The 26,097-nt window shown below is 46.3% G+C and overlaps 4 protein-coding genes across 9 annotated transcripts; 2 read left to right on the forward strand and 2 right to left on the reverse strand.

The window, feature by feature from the left end:
- Positions 1 to 638: 638 nt before the first annotated feature.
- LOC120704564 (phytoene synthase 1, chloroplastic) lies at positions 639 to 4,056 on the reverse strand. 3 transcript variants are annotated; one of them, XM_039989005.1, is made up of 8 exons: positions 3,857 to 4,056; positions 3,636 to 3,765; positions 3,084 to 3,532; positions 2,958 to 3,008; positions 2,204 to 2,376; positions 1,582 to 1,817; positions 1,284 to 1,476; positions 639 to 1,167 (listed from the first exon to the last, which is right to left on the reverse strand). In XM_039989005.1, the coding sequence occupies exons 3-8, from the start codon at positions 3,508 to 3,510 to the stop codon at positions 994 to 996; spliced, it is 1,254 nt and encodes a 417-aa protein (XP_039844939.1). In that variant the 5' UTR covers positions 3,511 to 3,532; positions 3,636 to 3,765; positions 3,857 to 4,056; the 3' UTR covers positions 639 to 993. The 3 variants fall into 3 exon arrangements, with proteins under 3 accessions (XP_039844939.1, XP_039844941.1, XP_039844940.1); XM_039989007.1 differs by having other exon boundaries at positions 643 to 1,167; positions 3,636 to 3,762; positions 3,857 to 3,979; XM_039989006.1 differs by lacking the exon at positions 3,857 to 4,056 and having other exon boundaries at positions 643 to 1,167; positions 3,636 to 3,810.
- A 2,434-nt stretch (positions 4,057 to 6,490) lies between these two features.
- Positions 6,491 to 8,278, forward strand: LOC120704568 (CBS domain-containing protein CBSCBSPB3-like). The gene is made up of 7 exons (XM_039989013.1): positions 6,491 to 6,554; positions 6,636 to 6,694; positions 6,783 to 6,892; positions 6,963 to 7,090; positions 7,172 to 7,254; positions 7,502 to 7,591; positions 7,919 to 8,278. Exons 1-7 carry the CDS (start codon positions 6,506 to 6,508, stop codon positions 8,219 to 8,221), a joined length of 822 nt encoding a protein of 273 aa, XP_039844947.1. The 5' UTR covers positions 6,491 to 6,505; the 3' UTR covers positions 8,222 to 8,278.
- Positions 8,279 to 11,600: 3,322 nt separating this feature from the next.
- Positions 11,601 to 19,688, forward strand: LOC120704567 (protein argonaute 1D). Of its 3 annotated transcripts, none has more exons than XM_039989010.1 (22): positions 11,601 to 11,927; positions 13,202 to 13,869; positions 13,968 to 14,176; positions 14,268 to 14,417; positions 14,493 to 14,626; positions 14,861 to 14,970; positions 15,546 to 15,652; positions 15,774 to 15,912; positions 16,047 to 16,163; positions 16,275 to 16,382; positions 16,541 to 16,612; positions 17,050 to 17,172; positions 17,256 to 17,421; positions 17,513 to 17,634; positions 17,709 to 17,846; positions 17,924 to 18,066; positions 18,154 to 18,216; positions 18,323 to 18,386; positions 18,482 to 18,617; positions 18,763 to 18,931; positions 19,018 to 19,049; positions 19,163 to 19,688. In XM_039989010.1, the coding sequence occupies exons 2-22, from the start codon at positions 13,240 to 13,242 to the stop codon at positions 19,378 to 19,380; spliced, it is 3,150 nt and encodes a 1,049-aa protein (XP_039844944.1). In that variant the 5' UTR covers positions 11,601 to 11,927; positions 13,202 to 13,239; the 3' UTR covers positions 19,381 to 19,688. The 3 variants fall into 3 exon arrangements, with proteins under 3 accessions (XP_039844944.1, XP_039844945.1, XP_039844946.1); XM_039989011.1 differs by having other exon boundaries at positions 11,643 to 11,927; positions 13,158 to 13,869; positions 19,163 to 19,670; XM_039989012.1 differs by lacking the exon at positions 11,601 to 11,927 and adding an exon at positions 12,904 to 12,927 and having other exon boundaries at positions 19,163 to 19,670.
- A 144-nt stretch (positions 19,689 to 19,832) lies between these two features.
- On the reverse strand, positions 19,833 to 23,943 carry LOC120704565 (putative disease resistance RPP13-like protein 1). Of its 2 annotated transcripts, none has more exons than XM_039989008.1 (2): positions 23,771 to 23,943; positions 19,833 to 23,390 (listed from the first exon to the last, which is right to left on the reverse strand). In XM_039989008.1, exon 2 carries the CDS (start codon positions 23,353 to 23,355, stop codon positions 20,113 to 20,115), a length of 3,243 nt encoding a protein of 1,080 aa, XP_039844942.1. In that variant the 5' UTR covers positions 23,356 to 23,390; positions 23,771 to 23,943; the 3' UTR covers positions 19,833 to 20,112. The 2 variants fall into 2 exon arrangements, with proteins under 2 accessions (XP_039844942.1, XP_039844943.1); XM_039989009.1 differs by having other exon boundaries at positions 19,833 to 23,392; positions 23,774 to 23,933.
- Between the last annotated feature and the right edge of the window lie 2,154 nt (positions 23,944 to 26,097).

Raw genomic sequence — 26,097 nt, forward strand, 5'->3', positions numbered from 1 at the left:
ATTATTATTACAGGACACCCGGACGTCGACTTCTGCCCCTGTTGTGTCAAGTTCATCCGTCGGGATGCAGAGGGGTGGCAGGTCGAGGAGCGGGACCCTTAGGTTAGGGCGCTGTCGAGTTGTACACTTGTGGGCTGAGTGTGCAGCCCTTCTGTTTTGCGTAGACCGGTCTGACCGGTGGAGTTGGCAGCGTGGTGCCGACCGGTTCGACCGGTTGGGTGGACCGGTCCGACCGGTCGGGGTGGATCAGACATGTCTATGTAAGTGTTAATCTTGTAAATTATCTGCGCCCACCTTCGCGTGGGACTACCGGTGTTGTTTCGATCGGGCCGTGGGTTGAGAAAGAATCGCCAAATTAAGCCGTTAAGCTAATGCGCCCGATGTGTTAAGTGACGGCCATTACGCTTAATTAGAGATTTAATTTGGCGGTTCCGTCACACCTCCACTCCAGTCTCCGGGGAGATTACATACCGGAGACTGGAGTACACTACTTCTGAATTCTTATTATCACTGGAGTCTCCCGGTTTTGCTGATAATTCTCATGTCACAAGAAGGGGCATTTAATTTCCATATATGCTAGCTTGGGGGAATAATAATCCGTCACTAAATTTCGGTTCAATCTGAACAACATCAACAAATTTCAGCCCATGACAACTGCTTTGTACGATGTTGGCATTGGCATTTACAGAATATCACCACTTTTGTGTTTTTCCCCAAATCTGGGATAAGGCAGAAATCAGTATACATGTTGGTTCTTTCCTTCAGAGACTCGAGTGTATGTATATACGCTCTCCTAAGAGAATAAGGATATACAGGCCAGCGTTCCATATCCATCTACGTTGGTTGCACTGCTTTATCTATCTATCTCTGCCTGCCCCCAACATTTCATATGATACACCTGAACCATAATTAACTCCACCAGGACATTGCCCTATTTTCTATCTAGCCTATCCTCCTGAATTCCTGATCACCTTGTCTTGTTTTCAATGGCCGCTAGGTCTGGCTATTTCTCAGTGAAACTGGTAGCAGTAGCGACTTCCCATACGCAACAGGAAGCGCTAGCAGTTTCTTCCCTTTCCCGACATAAGCCCTCCTTGTGAAGTTGTTGTAGTCGTTTGCTTCAATCTCATCCAGGATTTGCCGGTACAACAGTAGGGAGGCCCATACCTGAAATAATGGAACAAGGAAACCCGTTTCATCACTCTCTTTCTATATATATGTATATGCTAAACAAACAACAACAAGTGTTCTGCTGCTGTTCACTGCTAAGTTGTTCAACGTACTGGCCATCTGCTAGCCTGTGAGAGCTCAGTCACCCCTCTCTCTGCCTCCTCAAAAAACATCCTGGCCCTCTTGATCTGCTGCTTCATGAAATTTCTCCATCGGTTTGTCACAACACCATAGAAGATATCCTCATCAGAGAGCCCTGCCTGTGCCAGTTCATCTTGTGGTAAATATACCCTTCCTCTTCTAGCACTAAAAAACCATGAAAGAACAACAGTGTAAATGTTTAGAGACATGCTACCTTTAGATGTTCATGCCTTGGTCCTAGGAATAAGCTGTAAGGAAATAGTTACTTACTCCTCTCCTACATCCCGGAGTATATTTGTGAGCTGGTTCGCAATTCCGAGAGCCAAGGCAGCACTGTACACGCTTTCAGTTGTTGCCTTAGACTCAGGTGCGATGCCCATCACAGGCACACTCATTAATCCCACAGTTCCTGCAACATAGTAGCAGTACATGTAGAGCTCGTCGAAGTTCTTATACCTCGCCTTTCTGAGATCACTCCGCATCCCTTCAATCATGTCCCTGAAGGGCTGCCAAAAATGCGCATTGCATGAGAGGTAGTCCTGTTAGAATAATGTTGCATTGCATCCTAAAATAGTTCATTACATTTCCACCTAAACAGCTTTGACACAACAACTCTCCTGGTCCTTTTACCTACACAAGCCCACTACAACATGTTGTGCACGGTTAAATTGAACATTACAATAGCATTGGAGACTGAAGGCTGAAAAAATCGTATGATTTTGTTCTTGTCAACTTAGCAGGTCTAGTCATACTGCACTAAATTTGCAAGGCCTAGGGAGTCCAATGCTAATTAGGAATAACAACAACTGTAGACTAGCAGTGACATGTCAGTTTCATCCACTAGACTACTAGATATTATGATATGCAGAAGTGCAGATACAACAGCCACTACCTGAATATCTATGGGGAACCTTGAGATGGTATCAGAAAGAGCGGCGTCAAGCATATCGTAAGGGCGTCCCGCGAAAAGATCCTCAAGTCTTTTCTCCCACCGGTCCAAAGCTGTTGGCGTAATGTAGTTGGCGTTTGGCCCATCTACGAGCTCATCTGTCCTCCTACACCACACTGCAGGAACACACCCATCAGATTTCCTAAGTCATACCTGAATCAGGTCATTTAAAATCGCCTATACTTCAGATTCATATTCTAAGGTAGTTTGAAGCGTGAGAATATGTTCTCATAGCTTTCCAAAGGTCTAAAAGTATCCATGGAGCCATTTAGCAGCGTTTTAACCTACCGAAAGCCTATTTTCTAGTGCTTCCACAGATACTGCCATAAAAAGTAGATTAGGCCTTCATTGGTCATTGACTATATATATATATATAGATGCACAAATGCAGTGCGTGGAAGTCAACGATTCTTCTTTTTCAATGTTAATTCCCACTGAGAGCTACTTGACACCACTACTTTAAAAGTGTGCCAATTTTCATCCAGATTCTTGGGATTTACTGTTAAAAGCAGCTTTTCTTTTTTACTACAGGTCTACAGCAGCACAAGGTTCATGCAGATTAGGTGCATTAATCTGATGATAATATTGGCTCCAGTTGCAGAAATTGACAAACAAACTGAACATACTAGGGACTGAGAGGGAATCAATGGAACAGTGGAGGGGGAAGACATGGTGATTGTTATTGAGATATTCCTACCATAGATGGCCCATATGGCGCGGCGCCGCTCCTCTGTCATCAACATAGTTCCTGTCATCAACATGCATGGCTCATCATTTGGTTGGGAGAGAAGTGGATATTATTGAACTCAAGATTGGTGCATACCGAGGTAAAAAGTCTTGGCATACTCCTGGCAGATCTCGCCGCAGCGGGCGTAGGCCTCCTTGAGGCCGCTGCGCGGCATGTCCAGCTGCTGGGGCCTGACGTCAAGGACGGGGGGCGTGCGCAGCTGGCGCTTGAGCAATGCCGCCTGCTTGAGCACGACGTCGTAGACCTTCTGCTCGGACGAGACGACGGCCTCTCCCGCCGGGTTGACGGCCAGGCTGGAGTACACGGCGGAGGTCCGGCCAACCTCCTCCCCCGGCTGGAGGCCGAGGCACGCGTACCTGAGCGAGCAGAGCATCCAGCGGCGTGGCGGCACCCTCGTCTTGAGCAGCTGGGAGGAGCCCTGGAGGCTCCCATGGACTTGGTGGTGGCCGACGGCGCCGTCGGAGAGCCCGGGCGACGCTGCCCGTACAAGGATGATGGCCATATGCAGGGTCTGTTATCTGCAGCTGCAAGAGGAGAGGAGGCCAATCAATCAGCAGAGCAGCTTCTCCTCTTTCCTCCTGGCCAATCACCACGCACTCTGGGACTGGGAGGGATGAGATGACTCACTGGGAAGGAAGGACCGGAGGAAAGGGGAAAAAAGACAGACCACGACGCACGCTGCACGCTGGGTGGTGGCCGCAGCGCACTACCGGCCGGCCAGTCAGTCAGTGGTGGTGAGAGCCGTGAGCGCCTGCTGCTGCGGGCATTCGGTGACGGTTAGCATCGGGCAAAAGGTTCCATGGATGGAGGCCAGGCCAGAAGCAAACAGCTTACAGTAGGCCACTCACCTCTTATCGCCACCACCACACTGCTCCTCCTACTTGGCTGGCTAGCATATGCTGCTTGCTCTTGCACACTTGTAGGGCAGCATGCATTTGACATGCTACAAGCAGCAACTGCATGTGTCTCCTTGTGGACTCAGGCAGAGGCACCAGGCACCAGGCACCAGGCACCAGGGAAGAAAGAAATGGAGAGACGTGGAGCGGACAGGGGCCAGCCAGCCGGCAAGGGGACAGATAAGCTTATCACATGCCAGCGCTGCGCGGGCGTACTTTGGAGGCCGCTGAGTGGTGACACCTGGAAAGCCCCGGATTCACCCCGGCTGCTCCTGTCCGACGTGGCCCGGAGCGCCGGTGGGTGGGCCCCCACTCGCTGACATGGCATGCAATTCCTGGCTACCATTCGCCTGCCTCTCGAGCTTTCAGCAGCAGCTAGGTAACTCATCATCCCTGCCTTTCTTTATTCACCTCATTGCTTAGCAACATCATTTAGAAATACGGCGCAGCTATCCAATATGTAGGAATGTGGTTGGAAGTTCGGTAGGAGCACGCGTACAGCAAACAGAAAAGTGTTTCTCCTCTCTTGGTGGGGTGTGAGGTGCACAAGCACAAAAAGCACTTGCATAATTGCATTTGTGTCATTGTGTGGTGCAGAAAGAAAGATTACAAGACAAACAAACGGTTCCATGCAGTAACAGAAAACGTGTAGGGTTGGGATTTTGGTTTGGCTTTGACCTGGGGTAGACCGTAGGCTCAGGACTCAGAACAGGAGCTATCCATGTACAATGCATCTCATGTGTGTGGATGTAGACTGGACTGCATAGTCCAGCTGCCTTCTCAGATAGATTAGCTTCGCTATATATCGACTGACCGCTTGCTTAATTGAACTAGGTACACTGCAAAGCCATACTATCTATAGCATCATTGTCGGACACCAGCATGCATTGTTATTACACTATTATATATAGAATTAATATTATTTTCTTCAGATCAGACTAGGGTAGACTTTGCTTACATCTACTAGTATAGTGTGCAGTTGACTCTTATATATCACTACCCAATTCTGATAAATACGGGTAGGGAGAAATAACCTCAATTTTGCATTTGATGAATCAGACTAGTTTCCTTGCATCAGGGCAGCTCATGTCATTATGTTGGTCCCTCAAAATGTCAGGCCAGGTGCATGCCGAAGCCCAGGAGCCGTCAGCCTAGGACACAACAAAACTCATGTTCCTGTCAATTATAAACACGGGCAGGTGAGAAAGATTATTAGTCCACGTACGTAAGCTGTTGCTCGACCCTCCCTGTTTTATATATATATATATATATATATATATATATATATATATATATATATATATATATATATATATATATATATATATAGTAGCTCTATTAGAAACCCTGGGTATGGAATAAGGAATTCCATACCCGAGCCAACCCCCGATCCGACCCCCCGGATCCGACCCGCACGCATCTTCACATCCGTTTTCCCCCCTTGCGCCGTTCCCACCTCCCGCGGCCCCGCCCGGTTTTCTCGCCACCACATCCGAGCGGTTTTGCCCTGCTGGCCCCGTGATTCCCTGCGCCGCCGGCCCCCCTGTTTCCCTGCGTCCGCCCCGCCCAGCGCCGCTGCCCTGCTGGCCCGCGATTCCCTGCGCCGCCGGCCCCCTATTTCCCTACGCCCGCCCCGCCCAGCGCCGCTGGCCCGCGCGATTCCCTGCATCGCCGGCGTCCGTGCCGCCCGGCGAGTTGCAGCTCCTGCTCCCGCCGGCCCGCGCCATTCCCTCCCCGGCGGGTGTCCTCTTCTCCTCTTGTTGTCCCTGTGAGGCTCTGCGCCGCCCACCCTAGCGCCCTCCCCGGTGAGGCGCTGCGGCCCCGGCCCCACCCTTCTGTCGACGCGTCATTTTTTCGTCCCGTGCCGACCCGGCGAGCTCCAGTGTCGGGTGCCCTTGCCCCCCTCCTGCCGTCCCGGTGGTAGCCTGTCGCTGCTGTGCCGCGTCCTCGACTCACCCTCCTCCGTTCCCATCCGCCTCACAGCTCCCCCTTCCAATACACAGGACAGCGTAGATTCAATTCAATTCAATCCATCCATTCCGATGGGGCTTGACATCTTGGAGATCAGAATGGGTTCCGATTTGAGCCTGGATCTGAGGTACTTCGCCTCCAAGGCAGTCCAGCAGGCCAGGGACGTGCCGGCGTCGGACGTGGACGCCTGCATCCGCCGCCTCAAGGAGGAGCGGGGCAAGATCGAGATGTTCAGGTGGGAGCTCCCGCTCTGCGCGCGCCTCCTCGCCGAAGGTGAGGAAATTTACTCTCTTTTTCGTTCTTTTGTTCTTGTGCCTTTCCTTTTTGGGGGCGGTTTTTTTATGCGGCGATGCTGCGGCGTGTGCGCAGTGATCGATATCATGAAGGCGGAGGCGGGGACGAAGACGAAGAACGATCGCAAGGCAACGGAGGAGGATGGCGCTGCCGGGGACAAGAGCAAGTGGATGAGCACGGCGCAGCTCTGGACCGGTGATTCCGGCCGGGAGGATGCGGAATCAAAGGTACAGTCTGGATCTCCCTAGGGCCCCCTCCACTTCTCAACATCAGGCATCGCCGTCTCATTGGCGGCCACCGTCAGCTGCGAGGAGGAAGATGGCCTGTCCGAGAGCAATGGCTGGAAATGATGGCAAATTCTTGCATATTCCTGTTCTCGATGGAGGTAAACATTTATGCTTCTCGACCTAAAGTTTCCTCCTTTGGTATTCATATTGAGCATCCGATTTTTTCCCACTGTGAACAGATGGCCGGGTCGCTGCTTGCTTGGATGTTCTGCATCTTACTCATGCAGCCATTTCAATGGTCTCTCTCTATGGCCCATGCTTTCCCTCCCTTTTTTGTGTCGACTTTCCTAGTAATCTTGGTTCATGGCATGTTTTTCTGTCTAAAGTTTGAAGGAGGTCCTGGGACAGCAAATGATGTGGCGAACACAATGATGCAGAAATTCTGGAACTCCGCTCTTGCTCTAGAGCTTCCAGACGAGGATTTTGATAGTCACAGGTCTTGTTAATATTTCCTTTTTGTATTCCCTCTCAAATACAATGCCTACCTTAACTATTGCTTTGTGCAGTGATTTATCTTTAGTAACGCCATCAGAGGCTGGGGATGGCTGGAGCAGTATGTATCCTCCTGCTGTTGGTAATTCATTTGTCTTTAAACTTCGGGATCAGAATGGACGTTTGCATAGATTTACTTGTGGTAGGTGCTGACTCTGAAGTTATTTGAGATGTAAGTGTGGTTCATTTGCTTCAGCTAAAAACTTATTTGTTCAATTTCCAGGGTCTAAGAGTTTAGATGAGTTGATATCTTCTATAATGCAAAGATTAGGCATTGGTGGTGATAAGAGCACAGTTCAACTTTTGGTAAGCTTGACTCATTTGACATCCCTATGCTTTCAACTTTGTGTAGGCATTTATAGAGAAGAACCAGGTGCTCTGTGTCTGATATACAAATTTTAGATTCACTACTGCATCTTCATGAAGAATTATGTACTTCAATTGTGTATTCTATTGTTGTCAAGCACTGCTGAATTTAATGTGTGAGCTTTTTTAGAATACTGTGTATACTATAATTGCAGCAGCTAAAATTTGATGCTGTTGTTCTATGCAGTATGAGGATGATGAAGGTGACAAGGTGCTCCTGACTACAGATTCTGATCTTGCTGGTGCTGTGCTCAATGCCAAATCATCTCGATTAAAGGTTTTTCTTTTCTCTGATGTGGATCCTTTTTGTCTGCTTAAAGTACTGCCATTTGAGTGTGTATCATATACAGTGGCACTTTAGATTTTGGTTTTCATGGTTAATATTAAGGTGTATCCATTACCCCGTACAAAACAATATTGATGTCATGTATGTGCAGCAATAAAATATTGTTTACCTATTTATTTTAGTATGATGAATTGCCCTGGACAAATCAAGCCCAACTCAGTTGGAGTCTGGAAAAATTGGCCAGGCGGCTTATTAATAGTCTAGTTGGCATTTATTTACCCCATTGCCTCACTGATAGAGTGAAAATTGTAATTTCAGGCTTTGAAGTTGCATATTGACGACTCTGATTCCAAAAACAAAGTAGCAGCACAACAATTGTCAGAGCTAGAACCATCCCACGGAATTCAGTTGATGGATGTTCATTATGGTCTGATGACTTGCCCTCCAGAAGGAAGATCTTTTATTAAAGAGGAATCATGTTGCCATAATGTAGAAGTAGAGCACCAATTATGTTTATCCCATTTGAAAACTTGCTATGTTGTGTTTATTGTAGTAGCAGATTACAGATCAACTATGTGTTGTAGTTTCATATTGAACCTTTATAGTTGCAGTTGTAATTGATGTAGCAGGCTAAAAAGACCTGCTTAAAAAAATTAATCCAAGCTCCGGAAAGTATCACATTGTCTTGTATGAGTTTACTCCATGAGCTAATTGTGTTCTCGCTGTTGCATGTCACAATTCAATTGAGTTATAACTGAGAGAGCAAACTAGGAGCGTTGCGGCCTTGGATTCATCTGATTGTTTTTCTCTTTCCGCACGCGCACCTGAAAAAAAAACAGCAAACCGGAGAGGCCTCAGTCATAACTGACGCACGTCTTGGCGTCTGAAAAAAAAACCGGGATGGGAACGGTGGGGCTGCAGCGAGGGAGGAAACCGGGATGGGAACGGTGGGGCTGCAGCGAGGGAGGAAAACCGGCTGAGCGCGGCTTGGGCGCTGGAGTGCGACGGTAGCTCTGGTTGTCTCGGGTATGGAATAAGTATTCCATACCCAGGGTAGAGATTAGCCCTGGCCTATATATATATATATATATATATATATATATATATATATATATATATATATATATATATATAAAAGATCGATCTTCCCTGCTCAATCCTTTTAGAGAAGAGGGGGGCTAACTGTCGTCAAAGTAAAAGCAACAGCTTCCAGGAGACAGTTTTGACTGGCAAATGGGGCAAGTGCGGCCCATCATCCTATGACTTGGGCCTTCCCTAGCATGTTCCCCATCAGTTTCTCTTCTTTTCTCCTTCTTCCTTCCTTCAAAATCCTGGTTTATGCTGTGGCTTTGCATGATCTACGAATAACATTCCAGAAATGTGAAGATCAATTCATCAACATTCCATCTAGACCACGCTTTACTGTATCCAGACTGTGATCTTTTAAGTAACATTCACATTTTAATTCAGGAAGACAACGATATCAAGAAAGAACCACTAAAATTGAAACAAAAGCTGCTTCAACTCAAATGTGCAATCAAGTTCCATTAGTTGGATCCGCTCTTTGTTGTGGCTGCAGATATGATGCATCAGAAGTTTTGATGTCTTGATGATTGGTCAGGATATCGAGAACAGGTCCAATCATATGGTTAAGTATGTACTGCTGTCCCTAAAAAAAGTATGTTCTGCTACCTATTTTCCTTTTCCCCCTTTTCTATCTTATTGATCCTTTATTTTTGAAAGATCTATGTTTCCGAAATTAATAAAAATTGTCCTTTCAAAAAAAATGTTTCTGATACTTTTCGGGACAAGATGCTTCACCTGGTCTGGATTAATATCTGATTTTTGTATTTTTTTTCTTATTGATAGGATATCTGATGATGAGGTAATGAGAGATATGCTTGCACATGTGGTCCATGAATTCATCTGTTCTTGTCACGTGGTACACAAAATTTGTTTAAAAGCTGAACAAAAGGCTGATCAGAGGAAAATTCTACATAGTTATGGCTGTTTTGACTGACTGGCATGCCATAGGAGATAACACAACATAAAGGCTCCCATCCACAAACAAACTTGTATATATAGGGCTTTCCTGTGCTCCAATACTAATCATTTTGGAGAAGATTACCAATATTAAATAAGCTTGAGTTGAGTTGACTACATCTTGTGGCTGCAACATAACCTAAATTTGAAATGATGGAAGAAGAAAGGGACAATAAGACTGGATTTCTTAGTACATCTCTGGAAGCCCATGCCTGGAGAATCACCCAAGTACAATGGTGGCCTGAAAACTGAAAAATATCGTGTCACATTAACTGAAAAGCAGTGGAGCTTGTCTCTTTTAATACAAGGCTGCTATCCTTTATGCCAATTAACATCATGTCAACTTTGTTTTTTTTATGGTTTACAGGTTGCTGCTTGTTGGATTCTCATTACGAGCTTTCAACTGGCATGATTTTGGTTCGTGAGATCAGATTCACAGAGCTATGGGAGTTGATGCTGTTACAAGAATGGTTCATGGTTAATTAACTGGCAGGTAAAATACTTGTAAAATGTTTTTTTTTAAAATACTTGTAAATATGTTTTTCCTTTTTTTTCCTACCGAATTGTTGAGTCAGAGGAGGCATGTGATGTCGTGCAGGTGCAATCTGCATGTTGTGTTGCAATATAATCGGTTGATTTTTTTTTTCTCCACTCACTCAATGCGAATTTGCAAAGGTGGAAGGACGGCGTGAAATTGGTGGGAGGTGCGGTTCTCTGTCTGTCACCGCCACATGGATGATGGCAGACAGCATACCTCAGCCCGGCTCGCCCGTGATTTGGACAACCTCCATCCCCATCTGCACTAGTACACTGCATGTAATGTACGTGTGGTACTGGTACGTTGTGAAACTTTGCTTGAGCTTTTCAAAAAAAAAAACTTTGCTTGACTTTGTTGCTCTTATCTGAATATCTGATCCACCGCATGCATTTCTCTTTTATGCGAGGGCCAGTGCACACTTGCATTCATTCCTCGATTCCTTCTTCTTCGTCAGGCCGGCTGCCACTGCATTGATTGGAGATTGCAAATGAACTCTATCTGTGAATTGAAGGAGATGGATTCTGACCCTACTCGGACCTGCTGCATTTCCGGGGGCTCTGTCGTGGATCTTGATTCATGCGTCGCTCGCCCATGCTTTGAGTGCTGACCTGCCCTCAAGCCTGAGCTAAGGAGGTAAAATGGATTCTCCTATCGACCTGCATTGGCAATCTGTTGTTATACTAATGGGTATACAGAAAATTCTACTATATGGATGCATGCTTGTTGTTATCCATGCTGATTGGAGAGCTTTTCTTGCCTAGAATCGATACATGGTTAGTGAACCTGCACTGCTGTGCATGTTTCTTTGCCAGCTAGAACGTTGAGTTAACTGCTGTTTAACCATGCGTAGCAAATCATTTTTCGACTACTAGGGCTAGTCCTGCTAGTGCTAGTGCTAGTGCGTTCATAGTCACTCACTGACTCATGGCAGCAGGTGCAGTGCAGCCTGGTGTAGTCCTGTAGTGGCCAGGCCACCCAGCCAGGCATGGCACCCTCTGTACCTCAAGGGGCCCACTGCCAGTAAGGAACAGTACTGAACCACTGTTGAACCGGTGCACTACTAGAGGACATGGATGGCTTTCTTAAAAAAAAAAAGGGACATGGATGGGGGCCGGTCTGATTCTGATAATTGGACTTGGATTTTCCTTAAAAAAAATAATTGGACTTGGACCTGGGTCTCCGGTTCCTGGTCATGAATCGGTCCACTCCAGTCAGGCTTGCTCGGGCTGCCGTTTCGAGCTGACAGTGTCCATGCGGACTTGATTTGGCTGAATAAAATTTACACCATTTTTTCAACAATAATACTTTTTTTTTTGCGAAAACAACATACGCTACACCAAGAATGTTGATATTTCTGTGGTGTTGGTAGAGATTCTTGCATACATAAGACAACACGCATTTGCAAAAAGGGAACATTGTAAAATATCCTACATATCCCAGCAACCAACATAATACACCTCCAGCCGGCCAATGAGCCAACCAACCAAGAAAGCAACACAAGGTCACAGAGAAGAGATTGCAATGGTTGCGAGGCCAAGAAACTCCTACTGCTGGGCTTAAATAGCTCTCCTTGGCGTTTTCCCATCATCTCTCTCTCCATATCAGACAAGCATTCGACACTGCTCCGATCCGCTGAATCAAAGAACAGGGAGGGAGGGACTGAGGGAGGGAGGGAGGGAGGAAGGAGAGAGGGAGCGGTCCTGCTCTACTTCCTCTTGTTGCAACCTTCTTCTCCATCTGCCCAAGGTGATCCGGGGCGGGGTTCATGCTCCAACTTCTTCCTTTCTCTGATGCCTCCATCTATTCCTCCCCTTTCCTTTCAGTTACTTTCCTCTCCGCGGCTCTGTCAGTCCTTCTCCCTGGAAAATCAATCTTGATTCTGCGTTTGTTCCCCATGTGTTTTGGTTTCGATCAACAACAGGCCTTGAGCCCTTGACTACACCAATGCGTGTGCTTCTGTTGTGTCCTCCTGTTTTCCCCCACCTTATTTTCTAATTTCTCATCGTGCATATGCTTTCGATTCCATGGTTGCTTAGCCTTCTGTACATTTTCGTTACCTTTTGTTTTTTCTTGCGTGTTGCAAGTCCTTCCATGAAATTTCGGTTTGTGAGTTTTTCTTTTTGGGGCCAAAAGCTGCGGCCTTTAGCTTAAAACATTCATTTTTCTCAACATTTCTCTGTTTTCCTGGTATTTCAGTCGCTCTTGATTCCTTTCTCTCCTCCATGGTCCGTACCTTCTTGGCATCAATTTCTGGAAATACTCTGCATTTTTGTTCCTGCAAGGATATGATTATGACAGAATTTCTGGGTTGTCAACTGCCAATGTCCTATTTGTTTTTTCTGATTTTCTTTCGTTTAGTTAGTTTAGCATGCATTTTGGACTATGAAAACTATGGTTCTTCATAAATGTACCTTATTTGTTTTGGAGCCATTCCCAACTCCTAAAAACACATGTTTGCCCAGTGCTGCGTTCTTCCCTTCAAGTTTTCTCATGCTTAAGTTTACTACTATTTTCTCATACTGTAATCCTGTATCTTGTTAGAGTTGCTCGAAATAGTTTAGTACACTTATTCATTTATTTATTGTGACCTCAGTATGGAGTCCCTCGCAAGACCAATCTTTTCTTGTCTTTTTTTTTTCTCTCGAACACAATCTTTTCTTGTCTAGATTCATTGAATTGTTGTTGATGATAGCTCGAACGCCATATGTTCTCTTATGCTATCTAAACTAAAGCTAGATTCTTACAGGTACTGACTGTTAAGACACTACTAAGTCAAGTTTTATATGAACCTTGCAATATATAAAAAGGGTCTCAGTAAGGGCCTGCCTACTGTTCCAGTCAAAATAAAGCCTATATGAACCTCCTTAGCTTGCTTTTGTTAATAGTTAATACCCAAAACCAAATCTCTACTGTTCATGCTAGCTTTTTTTATCCGAAAATTCTTTTAAGCTACGCTTTTTTATGTGTAAATTTCAGAGTCATGATCAAATTCTAAGAACTGGGTTTTACTCTCCTGGCAGTTCAAGCTCGTCAACCTCACTGTTTCATTATCCCTGACATGGGATCTTGGAGACCAAGACTGCCTGGGTTTGGAGAGGGTTCACAGGATGCTGAGCCAGGTGGTGGTGGGAGAGGTCCTGGAAGAGGTTTTCGTGGCCGTGGTGGCTCCTACCATCAACAATTTCCTCAAGGTGGTCGAGGAGCTGGCTACTACCAGCACGGACACGGTGCTGCATCTCAACCTCGTGGAGCAATGGTGTCTCAGCAGTGGCGTCCTGCTGGCCCTGCTGCAGGGTATTTGGGCCCTGGTCAGGCTTGCAGAGAAGTGCAGCCACCACAAAACTATGGTGGTGGTAGAGTTGGACGCAGGGCAGGCCCGTCCGCTATAGCTCCCGAGCTGCGCCAAGCAAAGGAAACTTCACATGAACCAGATAACATCTCACCAGAAGCAGGCTCTCCAGAGCTATCACCACGTGCTTCTACTGTGGAAGTCTCAGATCAGCTGAAAGATTTGCCTGTACAGGAGGAATCAAATACGGGCCAAGAGATTGTGCAAGCATTTCCAGTGTCGCACAAATCATATAAGTTTCCTCACCGTCCAGGAAATGGAAGCATTGGAACCAGGTGTTTGGTGAAGGCAAATCACTTCTTTGCTGAACTGCCTGACAAGGATCTTCATCAGTATGATGTGTGTCGGTCTATCCTTCAGTATTCTCTTGAATTCCGAATAAACTTAAATGTTCTTTACCCTGATTTTATTTTAATCATGGCGGTGTATCCTATCAGGTTTCAATCACCCCAGATGTTACATCACGAATTCGGAGCCGTTCTGTGATGGAAGAGTTGGTGAAGCTGCACAAGATGTCATACTTGGGAGGTCGGCTTCCAGCCTATGATGGTAGAAAGAGCCTATACACGGCTGGCCCATTGCCATTCACTTCAAAAGAATTTCACATCACTCTACTTGAGGAAGATGATGGTTCTGGCGTTGAGAGGTACCATTGACCCATTCTTGTTGACATGTTTTCTCGTCCTATGGATGAGCATACTGGTCTGACATTTCTTATTGTCTTTTCTATGATCTAGGCGTCAGAAAACTTACAAGGTAGTCATTAGATTTGCTGCAAGAGCTGATCTCCATCGTCTTGAGCAATTTATTGCCGGAAGGCAGGCAGAGGCTCCTCAAGAGGCTTTGCAAGTTCTTGATATTGTCCTGCGGGAGCTGCCAACAGCAAAGTGATTAAATTAAACTCTGTTTCAGATAATCATTGAGAATTGTACCATGATGCTTTCCACTCCTTTGTTTCACAGATATGCACCATTTGGTCGATCTTTTTTCTCTCCTGACCTGGGGAGGAGGCGATCCCTTGGTGAGGGAATAGAAAGCTGGCGTGGGTTTTACCAGAGCATTCGTCCTACTCAGATGGGCTTATCATTGAATATCGGTAAAAAAACTCTCTATTGTGGATATATGTATAGGATACATGATTAAACTGGGTCCTCTTGTTATAACACTCAAATCTAAGCCCATCCAATAGATATACAACTTGGGTGATGCCAAGCAAATGTTTAATTCTGTGAACAACTTTCTATTAGCATTACATCTCCAATGCTTACAGTTCTGGTCATTAAATACATTCTGCTTCCACTTACATTTTCCACTTTTTCTGCCTTTTCAGATATGTCGGCTACTGCTTTCTTTGAGCCATTACCTGTGATAGATTTTGTTGCACTGCTTTTAAATACTGATATCCACTCAAGGCCCCTCTCAGATGCTGAACGTGTCAAGGTATGCTTAGCTAACATTTCATGTTCACATTATACCAGTTCACCAGGATATAGCTATGTATCACTGTAGAGAATTGGGAAACACCACACACCCAAAGGAGGGGGGTGACCTCTATTATATATTGCCGTATGGCTTGGAGTACAAGTAAACTCAATACAAGGAAATACAACAATATATCTCTAATAATCACCTATGCGTGATATGAGTACGGCAACACGGACTTTGAAAAACAATACAGTGGTGGTATAGAGTATCGAAGTTAAGTATCGGATACGGGTACGACTCGGCTAGTGAAGTATCAGTGATTCATAGGGAAATAGTCCTCAAATGGGATTTGGTACCTTTCTTTTTGTAATGCAGAAGACCTAAGTTCATCGCACAACAAATGTCTAGCACATTCTTCTTGGAAATAGACTTTAATTTATTGCATATATTCCTGCTTTCCAATTCTTAATATTTGCTTCTGTTGTTTTATTTTGTCTTCCATATCTGAGCTGCCAATATTTGTTTTTTTATCTGCCACTTTATGTACTACCTTGACAATCGGTTTTATGTGTTACTGTTCACAATTTTAGATCAAGAAGGCCTTAAGAGGAGTGAAGGTGGAAGTTACCCACCGTGGTAACATGCGGCGGAAGTATCGAATAGCTGGTTTAACATCTCAGGCAACTCGAGAGCTAACGTACTGTCATCCCTTGTTTCTTCATGCACTGCTGTCTCTGGGTCATTTACTCATTTGTCAGAGAAAAAGATCCCATGATAATATTCTGATTCTTAAAAGAAGCTGACGTTGTTTTTTGCAGTTTCCCTGTTGATCAAGGGGGCACAGTGAAGTCTGTTATACAATATTTTCAAGAGACATATGGTTTTGCCATCCAGCATACCTACCTGCCGTGCCTGCAGGTTGGCAATCAGCAGCGTCCAAATTACCTTCCAATGGAGGTAAGTTTAGTGGCTGAAGCTGCTCCTCTTGCTCTTTAGTAGCAAAGCTTTACACTATTGTTTTGATCCCTATTTAACCTTTGGTAGCAAAACATGTGTTTCTAATGTGTGCTTAAAAATATGAGTTCACTCAGGTCTGCAAAATAGTGGCGGGACAGAGGTACTCCAAAAGATTAAACCAGAGTCAGATAAGAGCCCTTTTAGAGGAGACATGTCAACGCCCACATGATCGGGAGCGTGACATAATTCAGGTAGTGCTGATTTCCCCCTTTTTTCAGTTATTTTGGGGGTTCTCCTTCCATAGTTCCATTTGCAACTTCACATGCTTACAAAAAATGCAACCTTCTTTTGTGTGCCCACAGATGGTGAATCATAACTCTTACCATGAAGATCCCTATGCTAAAGAGTTTGGCATTAAGATCAGTGAGCGTTTGGCTTCAGTTGAGGCACGGATTTTACCTGCTCCTAGGGTAGGTTGAAACCCATTCATATTGAAATGTCTTTTGACCTTTCATTTTCCTCACCACCGTTCTGTGATAGCAACTCATGTTTGTGGGAAGTGGATGATTAACACACATAATTCTTTGTAAAATTTCTAATCTTCTTTGTTTTACTTCTATTGATGCAGCTCAAATATAACGAAACTGGCAGAGAGAAGGACTGCTTGCCAAGGGTTGGGCAGTGGAATATGATGAACAAGGTACTAAGCATTTAGACTTTTTCTGAATAATAGTTTCTAAATTGTGTAGAACTAAAGGGTTATATTCGTTATATCTTTTTGAGGAAATTGTATGCATAAGCCCTTGTGTTCTGAGCAACTTTGAAGATGCTGCCCACCTGCCTCTCTCACATTTAGCTTCACAATGCAGTAAATTATGAGTACAATTGTGTTGAACATTCATGTTCAGATAATTGCATTCGTTTAATGAACCATGTGTCGGGTAGTTAATTTTCAAGCTACCAGTATCAATTTATCTCTTGAATTTTCTGCTGTGTTAAAATACTGTTCAATCATTCATGCCATTGTATAACTCCACTGAGCGTTTTCCTAATTATTATCATTATTAGATACTTAGACAATAAAAAATGTTTACTTTGCCGCATTATTTACTACTTATTTTCGTTTTCATTTTCTAGAAAATGGTAAATGGTGGTAGAGTCAGGAGCTGGATCTGTGTCAATTTTGCTCGAAATGTGCAAGAGAGTGTTGCTAGTGGATTCTGTCGTGAACTTGCTCACATGTGCCAGGCCTCAGGAATGGCAAGTATCCCTCAAAACACTGAAATAGCTAGTGTCCACTTCATCTACTGGATTATGGAAGTAATAATTTAATGTGGCTGTAGGACTTTGCCTTGGAGCCTATTCTTCCACCTATGTATGCACATCCTGATCAAGTGGAGCGAGCTCTGAAAGCCAGGTTCCATGATGCAATGAACATGCTTGGACCACAGCGCAAGGAACTTGATTTGCTTGTAGGAATACTTCCTGACAACAATGGTTCTCTTTATGGTATATAAACTTAAAACTGTGCGCCACTTTTAAATTTATTCCTGTGCTATTGAGCATATAATTGCTGTCAAATGTTCTCTGTTGATATCAGGTGATTTGAAGCGTGTCTGCGAAATAGACCTTGGGATAGTTTCGCAGTGCTGCTGCGCAAAGCAAGTTTTTAAGATGAACAAACAGATACTGGCAAATCTTGCTCTGAAGATAAATGTCAAGGTTGGTTTTCATTGACTCTGCTTTTATTTTTGTTGCATTTTTTTTTGTTGAAACCAACACTTTTTCTTTCAAAGGTTGGAGGAAGGAACACTGTACTTGTTGATGCGGTATCGAGACGCATTCCTTTGGTGACTGACAGGCCTACCATCATATTTGGTGCGGATGTAACCCATCCGCATCCTGGTGAAGATAGCAGCCCTTCCATTGCTGCTGTAAGTTGAGCTATGAAACATTTTTTATGACTGATCATTCGAATATTAACCTGCGAATGTTTTTTATAACCCTGCAGGTTGTGGCCTCCCAAGATTGGCCTGAGGTGACAAAGTATGCTGGTTTAGTTTCTGCTCAATCTCACAGGCAAGAGCTAATAGAGGATTTGTATAAGGTGACACATGATCCTCAGAGGGGAACCATCTGTGGTGGCATGATCAGGTATTCCACCATGGTCCCCATGTCCTTCCTCTTGTCTGTCTTTTTTACCTTGAGCGCGAATAATACAGGTGAGGGCCACATTTGCAGGGAGCTTCTTATATCCTTCAAAAAGTCAACTGGTCAAAAGCCTCAGCGGATACTATTCTACAGGTGTGAGCTCTTACAGAAACTTTGCGCTCATGCTTTGATGCAAAAACTCTGCTGTAACTGGCTAGCGACTGGATTCCCGGCAAACTAATATGGTTACCTTTGGCAGGGATGGTGTGAGTGAAGGGCAGTTTTACCAAGTTCTACTGCATGAGCTGGATGCAATCCGAAAGGTAGCTTTTTTCAGTTTTCCTTTTTGGGAGACAAGAGAGACAGGGAGAGACTGGCTGTTGAGATTTACTAGTTTGATATTTTGTATCTGCTGTAGGCGTGTGCATCGCTGGAAGCAAATTACCAGCCACAGGTGACTTTTATCGTGGTCCAGAAACGGCACCATACAAGGTTGTTTGCACACAACCACAATGATCAGAATTCAGTTGACAGGAGTGGAAACATACTTCCTGGTGAGCATTAATTTTTTTGAACAACTATTTTACTTCAGTAATGCTGTTTGTATGAAAAAATTTTGTGGTTAGCATGTTTGCATCTCGGGACCATGATTTGCCTAGTCTAACTAGAGAGCAATTCTGTGGCAAATTGAATTTGCAGGTACAGTTGTGGACTCGAAGATCTGCCACCCTACAGAGTTTGACTTCTTCCTGTGCAGCCACGCTGGCATCAAGGGCACAAGCCGTCCTGCTCACTACCATGTCCTGTGGGATGAGAACAACTTCACAGCTGATGCATTGCAGACCCTTACCAACAACCTCTGCTACACGTAAGCCTGGCAATTCTTGTTTATCTGGATGTCAACTGTGTCCTGGCTGCTTAAAGAGATACTAACTGCTCGAATTGCTTGTGCAGTTATGCGAGGTGCACGCGCTCTGTATCTATTGGTAAGTCGTTTTCCGAGAGAAAGAGAATTGAATTGATCAATCTGTTGAAGCTACGCATTGACTTATGATGAATGAATGACTTATTAATCTGTGACCAACAAACCAAAATTCAGTCCCGCCAGCGTACTACGCTCATCTGGCTGCATTCCGTGCCCGATTCTACATGGAGCCCGACAGCTCGGACAGCGGGTCACTGGCAAGTGGCGCCCGAGGAGGCAGGGTGCCGTCCAGCTCGTCGACGTCCCGCAGCACACGCGCGGCCACCGGTGGAGCTGTCAGGCCCCTCCCCGCGCTCAAGGACAGCGTTAAGAGCGTCATGTTCTACTGCTGATGGAGCATGCCATGCCTCTCTACAAGCTAGGCATGCAGCAGGCTGCTTTGATACTGCTTTGAAATTCGAGTTGCTTGGTGTTGGCCGTTGGGGTTGTTTATTGATCCTCAGTAATAATCTGCTTGCTACCAATATTGCTAGTCATGTCATCTTGTGGACGTTAGCTATTGCATTTAGTTGAGTCGGTGTTGTGTTTAAGCACAATTCCCATGCACTGTTGTGTTATTATGCACCTCTATTATGTTCATTCCGGATCATATATGCTGCCTCAGTGCTGCTGTTATTATGAACTGTGGCTTGCATTTGAATTGTCGGTTTTGCTTGCAATCTGTGGTGCTAAACATGCCTCAATAGCATCTCCAGATTGATTCATCTGAAAAGAGAGAACCATACTTCTCCTCAGGGCTCCACAAACCATCATACCATTTCCATTACATACATCGGTTGAGTGGTAAAAACAAAAGGCCCGCAAAACAAATGTAAACTCATGGATCAGTCATGATCAAAATACAAGCTCTTCAATATAAACACAAACTCCTGGAATAATCGACAGGGACAACTAAAACGTGTGGCTGTACCAAAAACAAAATAGTGTCTTGCAGGGAATAAGGAACACAAAATACATGTGTGAGCTGCTGTTATAACCAAACATATAATGAGATATTTTATACAGGAGGATCAAGATTCTAAAGGATGTAAGGAATATACCATGCAAATATTTTCAGAATTGCTTCATTCTTCAGACTGGGCATTTGTTTCATAGATGCGACGGTTCTTGTTGTACCGAATGTACCTATTGCCATCACAGCTTATGATGCGGACCTCAGGGATCTGCTGGACGATGTGCCAGTTCTTGCCACCGTCCAGGCAGCTCCTAAGTAACGAAAGGCTGCACTGCAACTCAAACCTTCGCAGGCCTTTGCACTTTTGAATCAGTTGTTCCAGCCACCGTGGGAAGGCAATGCTCCAGAAGATGATTAGCTCTTCAAAATAAAATGTCTCAGTGGATGGGGGGAACACAAGTCTGAGGTGCTGCAGCGCGTCAAGGCCTGCAACATGCTTCAGCTTTGAGCAGTCATCAATAATGAGGGAACGAAGCATGGGCAGGTTGGAAATCCTCTGAAGTGCCTTGTTGTCTTTGAGATGGAGCTCATCAGACAGTTTTGGTAGGTTCCTGATTTCTGTTAGGCTATATGCACCTTCCACATGAAGTTCACTCAGTGCCACGTGCTTTAGGCCTTCCGGTAGAGCTTTCAGTTTTGGACAGGACTGTATGTGCAGTGACTTTAGACGAGGTAACAGTATCTGGGTCTCTTCCACAGTTAATGACCACTCTTCCAGTTTCTTCATGTTCCTGAGCTTCAAAACCTGAAGCTTGGGGAAAGAAGTGCCTGGTGAATCTACAGTAGTGCCCAGGAATTCCGAACTGATGGTGACAATTGAGTCCGCATTTGAGATTTGTAGGAACTGGAGCTGGTTTAGGAGACCTAGTGAAGGCAGTTTAGTGCATGACATGCAGTTTTCGAGATCCAAAAGCGCAAGGCTGGGGAAGGAGGTTCCTAGTTTGGGACCTTTTATCCAACTTGGGAACCTTACTCCTTTGTAGTTCTTGATAACTAGCTTCTCGAGGCTCTTGGGTGGGGTGAGCTCATTCCATATCTTTTCACTGGCTTCAGCCAATTTCTCTCCACTGCATTGGCCATTGCTTACTTTCTGTCCTTCGTCCTCTTCTTTCCCTTTTTCATCTTTGTTCTCTTGGCTCTCCTGCTCTTCCTTTTGTTGTTGTTCTTCTGTTACAGGTGCTTGCTCAGAGAGGTATAGATCCTTCAGAAATGGCTTGTTTGCAAGCGCAATAGCACCTGAAGTAGCCCTATCCAAACTCTCTATATGAAGGTGCCTTAATTCTGACAAAGCTTTAAGGTCATCTAAGTCACAACCCTCAGGTCCATTGTTGTCATGACCAATGATTAGACCAGACAGATAATTGAGATGCTTCAGTTCACCGACACCCTTTGGTACATAGCTTAGGGAAGCTCCCTCGAGACGAAGGCATCTAAGCTCTAGCAACGCCTTGATGGACCAAGGAAGTCTCTGTAATCTTTGGCAACCTTGAAGGCTCAAGGTCTGCAAGTTCATAAGAAATCCAATGGAAGAAGGTATATCTCTGACCTCAGTTCCATCAAGATTGAGGTACCTCAAATGCACCAAGTTTCCAATGGACTTTGGGAGGGCCTCTATTGATGTCTTGCTCAAATCTAATACACGCAAGCATGGAGCTGACTCGACCAGAATATCTATTGCTCTGACATTTGGGCTTTTGAAGAACATCACTGACCTTATGCTCATCTGCTGCTTCAGTGAAATTGGATCCTCCAAGCTGTTTTCCATGTTACACAGCGTGAGATGCCGGGGCTTTGACAGCGAGGTGCTCAATTTCTGCTGACCATAAATTAAGATATTCTCGTCTTCTATCAAAAAGCGGGCTAGCGAGCGGAGAAGATCATGCGTTATCCAGCACTGTTCAACATTGTCTGGATCAGGTTGTAACAAGTTTCTGCTTATTAATTCTATATAATACTCTTCAGCTGATTCTTCGAGCAACTTGTTATCTCCGGCGTTTACAATGCCTTCAGCAATCCAATGCCGAACAAGGTCAAAGCGCTGAATGGGGCATTCTTCTGGATACAGAGAGCAATGGAGGAAACACTCCTTCAGTTCAGAAGGCAGATCAAGGTAACTCATATACAGTGCTTGTGGCACTTCTGGAAGGATCGGTGGCATGGACCAAGAATCATTATTTAGGACCATCTCCCATTCAGCCTTGTTGTTGCCTCTTGATCTCAGGAGGCCTGCAATGACCTTGATTGCTAGTGGATGGCCATCACATTTCTCTGCAATCTTAATTCCGACATCCTTCAATGCTGCAAGCTCCTCTGAATCGCGTTCAGGATCAACTTGCTTGCACAATAATTCCCAAGCATTCTTGGTGTCCATTTTGTCAACACGGTGGATAGTTGCCTTCATGCTTGTCGCCACTTCCTCAGTCCGAGTTGTGATCAGTATTCTTCCTCTGGCCACACCATCTCCCGACGAATCTTTGAGAAGATTGTCGCATATGCCTGCGTTGTCCAAGTCATCCAGGACAATCAGAAACCTCTTTGAAAGAGCAGAACTGAGGAGGCCGAGGAGGTCCTCTCTGTTTTCTGTATCCCCGACATTGGCACCAGCACCGGTGATGATCTTCTTCAAGAAAGCTACCTCTGATAAATCTTTGGACATCTTGACCCACACACAAATGGGGAAATTTTCAGTTATCCTGTCATCATTGTAGATCTCCCTAGCAAGTGTTGTCTTGCCAATCCCTACCGCGCCAACAATGGCAAAGACATCCACCTTCTTCTTGCCCTCTCTAAGCATCCTTGGCACAAGGCCACCCACAGCCTTCTGGACCTGTGACCCGACAGCTTGCGGCTTAACCGTGTAATAAAAGTTGTTATAGACGCTATTATGACTGAACCAATCCCTTTTTGCATCAGAATGTCGTGATCCAGCAGGAAGCCTGGGCATTTCCTCCTCGACTTCCCTGAGCCTGAGATCAATGTCCCTAATCGTGAATCCGATTTCATGGCGGAACTTTCGAGGGCCAGCAGGCTTGAAGCAGGAGAAGCATCGGACCTTGGGCGTGGGCGGGCGGTCGTCATCATCGAGGATCTTTCCGCCCTCGACGACACAGACATCAATGGCATCGTCAATGTCGTACATGGCATCCTTGACCTGCGCCACCCACGCGTCAACCTTGGCGGTGAGGATCCGCCTCCTCTCATCGTGGGAGACGATGGCGTCGATGCGCGAGAGCGTGGCCAGGAGGGCCCTGACGTCGTCCCCGACACCGAGGGCAGCGCAGGCGTCCTGGCCGGCGAAGTCCTGCAGAGACGCCCTGCATCGCTTGATGAAGGAGTCGAGCACCATCGCCATGGAGGCCCCCTGCTTGCTCCTGGAGGTGTCGAGCCCTTGAACAAGGAAAAGTTGCAATTTTTTTAGACGAGCACAGAGGCGCTGCAGGGATCAGCAAAGAGGAAAGGCAAGTCCCTAGTTTTCATGGAATTTCTTAATTATTGATTGGGATGTCGATTTTGCACAGGATATTTCAGTACTTTCATCTTCGGGAAATGGCACCGATAGGGATGTAAAAAAAAAAATCTATTCGTGGAAGCATAGCAAAATTATCAATCAAGATCAGACCAAAGAGGCAAGAGAAAAAAAAATGAAGAATCCTCTAAGCGATGCGATCAAGGGAGCAGCTTGCTTAAACAACAATCAACATGGAGCCGAAAAAGGAAGATGGAACTAGAAGGCAAAAAATAATGGAAAAGGGAGATCGATTGCGTACCTGGAGGAGGAAGAAGGTCGGGGGCAAGCAGGAGCAGGAGGAAGAGGGAGGCGATAGGGCCTAAAGGTGGCGACAACGAATGCCACCACCTCGACGGCCACCACCTTCCTCACTCCCTCCCCTCCTCCCCTGTCAAAAGGAAGCAAGAAGAGGCAGGAGCCTGCCCTTTTTGATTGTCTCTGTCAGGAACGGTTCAACTTTGAGGGCAAGGCAGGTGGCAGGCAGGCGTGTACAACTAAGGCCCTGTTTACATCACACCTCGTAAAAAAAATCACATCGAATGTTTCGAAACATATATAGAGTATTAAATAAAGTTTATTTACAAAACTTTTTACATGGATGAGCTATAAATCGCGAGAAAAATCTAATGAGTCTACTTAATCCATGATTTGCAACAGTGATGCTTCAGTAACCATCCACTAATTATTGATTAATCATGGCTTAATTAGCATAATTAGATTTTTCTCACGATTTACAACCCATCTGTACAAAAAGTTTTGGAAATAGACTTTATTTAGTACTTCAAATTAATAAGATTCCAACACAAAAAAATTTGCACGTGGAACTAAACACGGACTAAGAAGGATGCGGATGACAGCAAAGCCATGTCCTTGTATGGTATGGCCATGGACTCCACCACCAAATTAATAAAGGGAAAAGTCTATTTTACACCCTCAAACTAGCACGATGGTCCGATTTTCAACCCTTAACTACGAAACCGGGTAACCAGCGTCCTCGAACTGTCCAAACTGTGTGAAATACAACCTTGATCAATGTAGCAAGCGGATTTCAAGGCGGTTTTGCTGACGTGGCATATAGGACCCACATGTCAGCTCCTACACACTTTCTTATCTTTCAATGACATGTGGACCCCTCTCCTGCTTCGTCATCACCACCCCTCCCTCTCCTGCGAGCCGCCGCCGCCATGCTCTCTTGCCCGAGCTCGGGCCGCCATGCTTGGGCGCTCGGCCGCGAGCTCTCCACGGGCCCTCTCCTGCTCTGCCATCGCCACCCAAGCTTGGGCCGCCATGGGCGCTCGACCGGCCGTGAGCACGCTGTGGGGCCCCTCTCCTGCTCCGCCACAGCCACCCCTCCCTCTCCTGCGAGCTTGCCGCGTCGCGGGCGCGGCCGGCCCTAGGCGCCTTCGTCTTCCTTCCTCTATCGGAGCAGTGCGGCGGGTGGGGGCCGGAGCAACACGGCGGATGGGGGCGTGGCCCGGAGTTCCCGCCCCAAGGCTGCCGCCTGGAGGCGCTAATCTGGCGGTGGAATGGAGCACGACGGGGAGGAAAAGGAGGTGCGACCGGGCGGCCCCACGGTGGCGGCTGGAGGCGATGGCCTGGCAGAGGAGGCGGCGTAGGCTGCGGCGGCCGGACAGAGGAGGCGGAGGCTGCGGCAGCCGGCGGCAGCAGGGGGCGGCGACGCAGGCCCGCGGCAGCAGAAGAGCAGCGCCGGTGGCAACGGCTGCAGCAGGGGGTGGTGACGCAGGCCTACGGCAGCAGGGAGCCGCACTGCCAGCCGACGCTCGTCCATCCCTGTGGACATGCCGCACGCGGACGCGGCTCGCCGGGACCAGTCGGCCCCGCTGCTGCCCCCGCTCCATGCCCGCTTCCCGCCCGCCGCTCTGCGGCCGCGCTGCGTAGCCGTGCCACCAACGTGCGGCTCGCCGGGACCAGTGGCGACGGCGGCGGTGGAGGAGCAGGGGAGCGATGGAGGTGGCGGAGGAGCAGGAGAGCGAGGGTGGCGGAGGAGGAGCAGGAGAGTGAGGATGGCCGAGCATGAGGCGGAGGTGGGCACAGATGAGGACGTGGCGAGGACGGCCGGGGGCGAGGAGGGCGGCCGGGCAAGAGAGCATAGCGGCGGCGGCTCGCAGGAGGGGGAGGGGTGGTGATGACGAAGCAGGAGAGGGGTCCACATGTCATTGAAAGAGAAGAAAGTGTGTAGGAGCTGACATGTGGGTCCCATATGCCACGGCAGCAAAACCGCCTTGAAATCCGCTTTGCTACAGTGACCAAGGTTGTATTTCACACGGTTTGGACAGTTCGAGGACGCTGGTTACCCGGTTTCGTAGTTAAGGGTTGAAAATCGGACCATCGTGCTAGTTCGAGGGTGTAAAATAGACTTTTCCCATTAATAAACGTTGGAATCGTGGAATGAATGGGGTCAATGAATTTTGGTGACCAAAGAAAGCTTTCCTGGTACAACAATTTGACTGATTCCATCCATGAGCAAGGGAACTCATTCATCCTTGGTAACTACCACTAGTAGGGAATAACTAAGAGAAGCTTTTGTTTGCATCCCTGATCAGATTAAACAGCATTCTTTCCGCT

Source organism: Panicum virgatum, chromosome 4K (assembly GCF_016808335.1).
Source record: "Panicum virgatum strain AP13 chromosome 4K, P.virgatum_v5, whole genome shotgun sequence".
Classification (NCBI taxonomy): domain Eukaryota; kingdom Viridiplantae; phylum Streptophyta; class Magnoliopsida; order Poales; family Poaceae; genus Panicum; species Panicum virgatum.